We start from the raw sequence: 7,762 nt of genomic DNA on the forward strand, positions 1-7,762 counted from the left end.
GAATGGTGACAAAGGCCAGGAAGATGAGTATAGGTAGCACAAATGTGAGCCAGCAAGATGTGGCACCAGCGTTTAACCAGTTAGTGACAGACTTGAGGACTGTATGGAGGGTGGGTGGTGACAGTTTGTAAGGAAAAGACTATGGTATAAGAAAGGTTTCTTTGGAGCCCTGGTGGTCTAGTTGTGGGGAGGGGCAGGAGGACTTTTGTAGCATCCTGTGACGCTTTTTGTAGGTCTCATGCCTTTAGAGAGCTGGTCCCTGATGGGAAGCATGAACTGTGCAAAGACTTGAGATGCAAAAGATCAAATGGTTATGAGACTGCATTAGTGATCGAAACATGCCCTGGTAGCTGGCATTGGCGGAGTCCCAAATGGGAGAAAGCCTTTTGCATGCCATTACAAGAAGTTTGGCATAAGCAGCAGTGCTGGAACTGTCACCTGCTGTTAGCGTGATGGCGGGGAGGTGAAGAGGGGAGCTGGCAAACCTCACCCATCCCTCTGGTGCCACAGCTGTTTGTGGCTGTGATTTGGTGATACCCCTTCGTCATAATGGGCAGCCATCCCATTGCATCCTTTTCAGCCCCAGAGATATGGTCAGAGGTAGGGAAATGGATTGTTTTATATTTATTTTTCTTGGGTGGGGGGAGGCTTGTTTTGTTGCATCTTTGCATTTGAATATTTTATTCTGTTCTTATAATGTCTGTCTTTTTTGATGTTAGCTGCCTTGAGCCTTTTTTGGGGAAGGGCTGTATATAAATCAAATAAAATAAGTGGAGAAGTTTCTGAAGAGAAGCAAGAATCAAGTGTGGTTTACTCTCTAAATAAAGCTCGTCTCCAGCCAGGCATCTAAATACGGGACTTTTTACATATGGAGCTTAAACAGTATTGCCAACCCCAACCATTTAAAAACCATGGGTCAGTCTAGTCCCCCCAGGAGAATTTAAAAAGCAAATTAATTTGGAGGCTTTATTTGCTGTGCTTGTCAGTCTTCAGGATTCATGTTATCAAGTGTTTATCTGCAGCTATGAGTGCTAGAAGCTCCCTCCCACCCATGAGAAGTTACAGGTATCTCCTAAATCCGGGGAAAGTGGCCTTGAGACACCACCAAATAAAGACTAAATGAGAATTGGCAAATTCACTTTGAGGGATAAGTTAGTGGCCAGATCTCCCACTTCAGTTCAGAATGGACAAGTTCTGGGTACCAATTGTAATATAAAAGCTAGTGCACTTGACCAGTAACAGTTCATATTCCCAGTCCACAAGTACCAAGTTTCTTCAGCTCAACTCAACACTCCAAGTCCAGGAAGGCAAAGGTTTTACAGTGTTCTTGAGGGACCATCAAGCCTAGTCACTTTCTGAGTAGGAATATAGTCAAGATGAGTATTCACTGAAATATGTATTCTACCAGCCCTAAGCATGTCTAGGGCCTGGCACATTAGGAGTCTCAGCTAGTCTCAAGCAGCATATTCTCAACCTATAAAAGCTAGACACTAACACTTTAAAACTGCAACAGAACTAGATCAGAGCTGTTGGATCCTTTGGGGCACAAGCATAATATGCTGTACCTCCTAATAAGAGCACTACTTAGCTAAAGTTTAAAGTTGCTCTTCAGATGAAAGGTTGGAGAGGATGGACATGTTGCATTAACAAAGGCTTTCTGCTATGCTAAGGTTAGGAATGCAAATGCAGGAAATGCAAAAATTGAGGTTCCACTGCAGCGTTATCTCTCACAGCTTCTATTTTACCCTGTAAGCCCTGCATACACCATGGGCAAGTTAAGAGTGTCAGACAAATAGCCCATTAGGCAAAAAGGTACAAGGCCAACTGTTCTCATTTAGGTTTATCCCAGACCCACTACAAAAGCTTCTCTTTTCAGCTCCAAGTTGAATAAAGATTCGTTGTAGCCCCTTGTCTTGCACTTAAAAGCCAGTCCTGATTTCCCCCTCCTCCGAGTAAAGCAAACAAACTCACAAATTGTCTTCAGGTTTCTCAGGAAGTAGCTGACTCCTCACCATGGCTATATAACCCCACTGCCAGCAGCCTATATTTACATACAAGTAGGTGCTCTTCCTTCCCTTCATATATGTGCAAAGCTAATTTCCTGGGAGGCTGAGTTCCAGCTGCTTCCAATCCCTGCACATTATCCTTTCTTGAGCATAGTCCTGCCCTAGAAATCTAGGGCTTCCTGACCCAGATAATTGGTGTGTAGCATGCCCTCAGCCTGTGCCCTCCTGGGTATGTTTGATAGGAAATGTCTGCAAGGCTTTAAAAGAAAAAAAAATGGTCTTTGATTTTACTTTAGAAATTTGCCAGTTGGAAAACTGATAGGAGTATGAGATTGTAAGCCTCCATCTTGCAAAGTTTCAAGAATATCAGTGAGGCCACTGGAATGATGGGACCACTAAAACAAGTTAATACATGTACATGCATACCTATTTGCTGTGTCACGTTTGTGATACCAAATAGTGAAAACTTTAAGAGGACAAGTGACTTATGTTCAGATTGCTTTTTTTCCTACTAGTTTCACTGTAATACTCTGCAAGCAGTTTGAAAAGTTCCATTTGTTAAAAATTCAATGTTTTTGTCCCTTCAGTTAAGGGGAGAATGTTCATAATGAGTCCTCCGAATCTGCCAGCAAAATTAGGGAAGGCAACTTGATATTTCTGATGCTGCTAAGGGAAAATCCACCAGGAAAAAAAATCGTAAACACACTTTTTGGCCTTCCTACTACATCTGAAGAAACAAAAAAGAATACCAACCTATCTTCCTCTGCTTTGTATGTCACTATTACCATTACAGGTAAGAGCTCAAGTTTTGTGTTTCCTTGTTTATGTTTTAAATTCTGACCTGAGCATTGCATTAACTTAGACCTTCACACAACATTTTTTTTAAGCTGGGAGGCAAGATGAGGAACCTTAAGATGTGGCATGGTGATGTTGGTGCAATCATTTTGCACAACTTTTAAGTTTTAATCTTAACCGCCTTGGAGATGCTCAAAATTCCTACCTGTGGGATTGCACAATTCTGTCTTATTTTGCACAACTCTTGTGTGTCGAGCTACTATGCAGCTGCAAGTCTAGTAACATATTTTGCTCTGCATGCACAAAACCTGTTTTTCCCATAAGCATGCACTGTCCTGGAACTGCATCAATTCAGACCACCACTGAAGTCTAAGGTCCCAATCCTGCAAAGATGCACATGATTCACGTTGCCTCTGTTTAGTCCCTTTTGACTTTGTTTCTCAGAATAGACATAAAATTGGAGCCAGGATATTTCTAGATTCTGTAACAATATTCTGATGTCTGCAACGTTCCCGCTGATCAGTTCTTCAGATGCTGTCCACATTTATGCCACAAGTGGTCTTTGAGCACTATTTATTTTTTCTTGGTATGCACCTAAAACTTTGCCCATATATGGTCAAGGCTCATTTTTAGACTTTGCCAAAATGGTACAGGACAATCATAAAAAATGATGGAAAGGAAATTAATTATACCCTTTTTGTTAATTGCCACTCACAAATAATATTCTGCTCTGTGCATGATGAAAGCTACTGGAACTTATGTTTGTATAAAAGGAGTCTCGCCCAGCATATGGCATACAGGACTTGGAGCTGAGAATGGGATTCTATTCTTGCCTCTCTTACTGACTTGCTATGTGACCTTTGGGCAAGTTTTAGAAGTGCCTGCTAGGACTGAGTGCCTCAGTTTTAAATGACCTGCTTCTGATACCTTGGGTCACTGAGTTGAAATGAGTTCCTGGAAGCTGGGTGACTAAAGTTATTGGACATATTTACGCCTTTGTAAAACTCGGAGAATTGTGCTGTCTCTCTTTTTTAAGGTACTTTGCTACTGGTAGATGATGTTCCAAGCAACCAATTACATATTTTAATATATGAACCATTTTAATACTCTTTTTATAATGGAATATCACTCTTCACTGGACCCATCCCACAGGCCTGTTGGGTAAAACATTTTGAGTTCTAAGTAGTAGGGAACTGTGGTTGCAGGTCCATAAAAGACCCACATTAGTTTTCTGTAGAGAGATTCCCAGCATGAAAAACCTGGAAAACCATTATGAAGCCTATTAAATGAAGGTGCACAGTACCTCAATGAAAATGAGAGGTTTTGACAACCCAGAGCTGAAAGCTGCTCTAAATGGAAGCTATTTTTAACACTATTAAGAGTCCTGTTTTTCTTTCCAGTAGGACTGTACACCTGCGATTGGGATAAACATGGAGAAAAATGGAAACATTCAGCTGGAGATCCCCGACTTCAGCAACTCTGTCCTGAGCCACCTGAACCAACTGCGTATGCAAGGCCGCTTGTGTGACATAGTAGTCAACGTACAGGGGCAGGCTTTCCGTGCTCACAAAGTGGTGCTGGCTGCCAGTTCACCTTACTTCCGCGATCATATGTCCTTGAACGAGATGAGCACAGTCTCCATTTCAGTCATCAAAAATCCCTCTGTTTTTGAACAGCTCCTTTCTTTCTGTTATACTGGGCGGATATGCTTGCAGCTGGCTGACATCATAAGTTACCTGACAGCAGCCAGCTTTCTGCAGATGCAGCACATTATAGACAAATGCACACAGATCCTTGAGGGAATTCACTTCAAAATTAATGTGGCAGAAGTTGAAGCAGAACTGAGCCAAACTAGGACAAAGCATCAGGAGAGGCCCCCTGAGTCTCACCGGGTTACCCCAAATCTAACCCGCTCACTGAGTCCACGCCACAACACTCCCAAAGGGAGTCGTCTGGGCCAGGTCAGCACAGTACTTGACATTCGGGAGCTGAGCCCCCCTGAGGAGTCCACCAGCCCTCAGATAATAGAGCAAAGCTCAGACGTGGAGAGTAGGGAGCCCATACTGCGGATTAACAGAGCAGGGCAGTGGTACGTGGAGACTGGAGTGGCAGACCGCGGAGGACGGAATGATGATGATGTTAGGGTGCTTAGTGGAGTACGTATCAAAACAGAGAACCTGGAAGAGTGGTTGGGGACAGAAAATCAGCCCTCTGGAGAAGACGGGAGCAGTGCTGAAGAGGTCACTGCCATGGTGATTGACACAACGGGCCACGGATCATTGGGCCAAGAGACCTATACATTAGGATCTTCAGGGGCCAAAGTGGTCAGGCCAACCAGCAGTGAGATTGACAGGTGGGTTTCCTTTAACGCATTTACTGGGAAGGGCTGGAAGGGCAAACTGCAGTTTGTTTGTACAATTTGTTAGCCTGTCTTTCTGACCACCTCATGCTGTTCTCAGGAATTTTTGTAGTCTTGCAAAGAATATACCTCAGGACCAAGAATGTAGTTGCTATATGGTGACCCAGAACTGTATCTCCAGTTACAAACTAGGTGGGTAATGGCTAGATTCTCCATCACTTGTACAGAAATTGGGTCTCTCAGAGATCTTAGTGTTGGAATTACTCAGTGAAATTCAGTGACCTGTTGCCCCTTCTGGCTTTAACACCTTTGAATTTGTGAACCCTGCTGTTTCAGAAACAAACCAATCAACAGCTCTGAGTCGGAAAGTCTGGCTCCCAGTGATACAGGACTACAGGATTTGATGTGCCTTGCAGGGTTTAAGTCCCTACCTGAAGCAGTTTAAATTTGAGGAAGGGGAGTGGGAGAGAATATTTTGGATCAGGTTATTCACAGGTGGCTCCTTATGCAGCAATGTCTGTGGTAAGAGCAGAAAGCGTTTATTAATAATAGGTAGTTAAATCTGATGTCTGATGCCTCTCCATCCTTGCATCCCCTCCATCCTTGGCTCTGATTAAAGCAAAAGGGTCTGTTGTGCTTTCCCTTTCCCTCATTCTCTCTTCTCCTTCCCCCACACCCTTCTGCTCCTGTTGATCTGCAGCTGTCTGGAAATAGTGGATATCCTGACATTTTCATTTAAAACTTAAAAACATCTCTATAAACTATAAGAAATAATCCCTTACTGGCCACCAGGAAGGAGGAAAAAACAATTATCTGACAGGATTGCTTCCTTTCTAATTTCTTGCTTCAGTTGGCTTCAGGCACTTGTGTATTTGTCTTTTCACTGATACATTTCCTTTCTTGGGGCCCATCTGCATCACCTATGTGACATGCTTTAGCTTCCCTTACTCAGACAGATAATTTTCTTCTCTTACAGTGCTCTCTGTCTGAGTTGCTGGGCTATAGGGTTTACTTTGGATATGGATAGATGAACAACTTATTGTGGGATAAAAGGGGTATGGGCTTTACCAGGCATCTGCTGTTCTATGATAATTGACTAGGTTGCATGCCCATCATAAATGGAAGCTAAACTGTGATAATTTATCCCTGCTTCATTGATAGCTAAGCTTCCACAGTTCAGTTTTCATTTACCCTGCAGTAAAAACCTGTTTGTGGGTCATTGTTATGGAATAGCAAAGTCCCTTCACCCTTTTAACGCAGAGCAGCTTGTTCATGTGTCCATACACCTTTCTTCTTGATAGCAGTCTTTGATCTGAACCCTGTTAACTAGATGGTGGAAAAGAAAAGATTTTAGGCAGATGTTTCCCTTGCTCACCAACTGTTGTATAGATCTGGAACCTTTAAAAATCTTTCCACTCTTCCACCCACAGATTTAGCCCTTCTGGCAGCTTGGTCACTGTAACTGAGCGGTACAGGTCGAAAAGTGAGTCTCCCGGGAGAATGGATGAGCCAAAACAGCCCAGCTCCCAGGTATGCAGCCTGATACAGGGATTAGGATTAATTTGCTTCAATTACAAGGAAATATTAGTGTTGAAAGGTCAGGGTAATTATGTTGCAATTCAATGTGTGTGTGTGTGTGTGTGTGTGTGTGTGTGTGTGTGTGTGTGTGTGTGTGTGTGTGTAACTGGTAAAGAGGGTTGTATGTGTTTTGGGGCAATGTACGACTTAGGATGAACATGACTATTTATTTCTTACTTTATACATGTTTGGATTCTAAAAGTGATGCAATAGATAACTGACATTTCAGTAAAACCAGTAAAAGATCCCCAAACTAGGTGTACAGTAGTCATCCTACTGATGTTAATGTGGGTGCAGGTGAGTAGATGTAGGTGAGGTGATTTAGCTAGAGCCAAAGACAAAAGCCTTTTACACCCTCACACCTAAGTATGGCAGCATAAGTACTAGGTGTTCTTGGTGTTGGTGGTGGTAGTGATGGCCCTTGGTGGGCACAATAGACTTTCTAAGGCTGCTTTAAAAGTATTTCAGGGTTAAAATGACACAAAGACACTGGGCACTTTTCATGTGTGCAAGAGCAGCCAGAATCTTACCTTGTGAAAGCGTGTACTTCAGGGGTTAAGGGTTTAGAACACCTTTTGCTTGCCATTGGGACTTGATCCAAAAAACATGGAAAGCATTGTGTTTTCTTCTTTCTTACAATGAGAGGGACAAAAATCAGCTGAACTGTGGAGAGGCTACTGTCCCTCCTAGATTAAAAACACACAGATGAAGAACCAGGAGGAGTACAGCCTGAATAAGCTTTTGCAGCTACTGCTTGTACAAAAGGAAGATCTCTGCAGATGCCTTCTGTAGGATGGCATCATGTTCTTGCTAAGCTGTAGTTAGCAATAACAGGCAAAATCGCTCTCATTCATATGTTGAACCTGATTTTCGGAGGTGCTGAGATCTCAAAATTCTAGATGAAGTCAATGGGAGCTGTGAGTGCCCAGCATTTCTGAAACAAGTGACAAAGGGAGTTGCTCCTCATCTCACTGAAATAAATAATTGACAGAAACTCACTGACATTAAATGTGGTGGAGTGGAC

General features: G+C 42.8%; 1 protein-coding gene across 2 annotated transcripts in view; it reads left to right on the forward strand.

Moving 5' to 3' along the window:
* The window catches only part of ZBTB37 (zinc finger and BTB domain containing 37), a 33,323-nt gene that overhangs the window by 1,293 nt on the left and 24,268 nt on the right, over positions 1-7,762 (forward strand). Inside the window, exons 2-4 of one of the 2 annotated variants that reach the window (XM_090047817.1) lie at positions 2,594-2,799; positions 4,205-5,154; positions 6,591-6,690. In XM_090047817.1, coding sequence (XP_089903943.1) covers positions 2,779-2,799; positions 4,205-5,154; positions 6,591-6,690 — 1,071 coding nt within the window. In that variant the 5' untranslated portion in view covers positions 2,594-2,778. Of the gene's footprint in view, positions 1-2,593; positions 2,800-4,201; positions 5,155-6,590; positions 6,691-7,762 lie in introns of both variants that reach the window. The other variant, XM_090047818.1, reaches the window with a different exon arrangement.

Source organism: Crocodylus siamensis, chromosome 5 (assembly GCF_052110815.1).
Source record: "Crocodylus siamensis isolate JL-2025a chromosome 5, ASM5211081v1, whole genome shotgun sequence".
NCBI classification, from domain to species: Eukaryota; Metazoa; Chordata; order Crocodylia; family Crocodylidae; genus Crocodylus; species Crocodylus siamensis.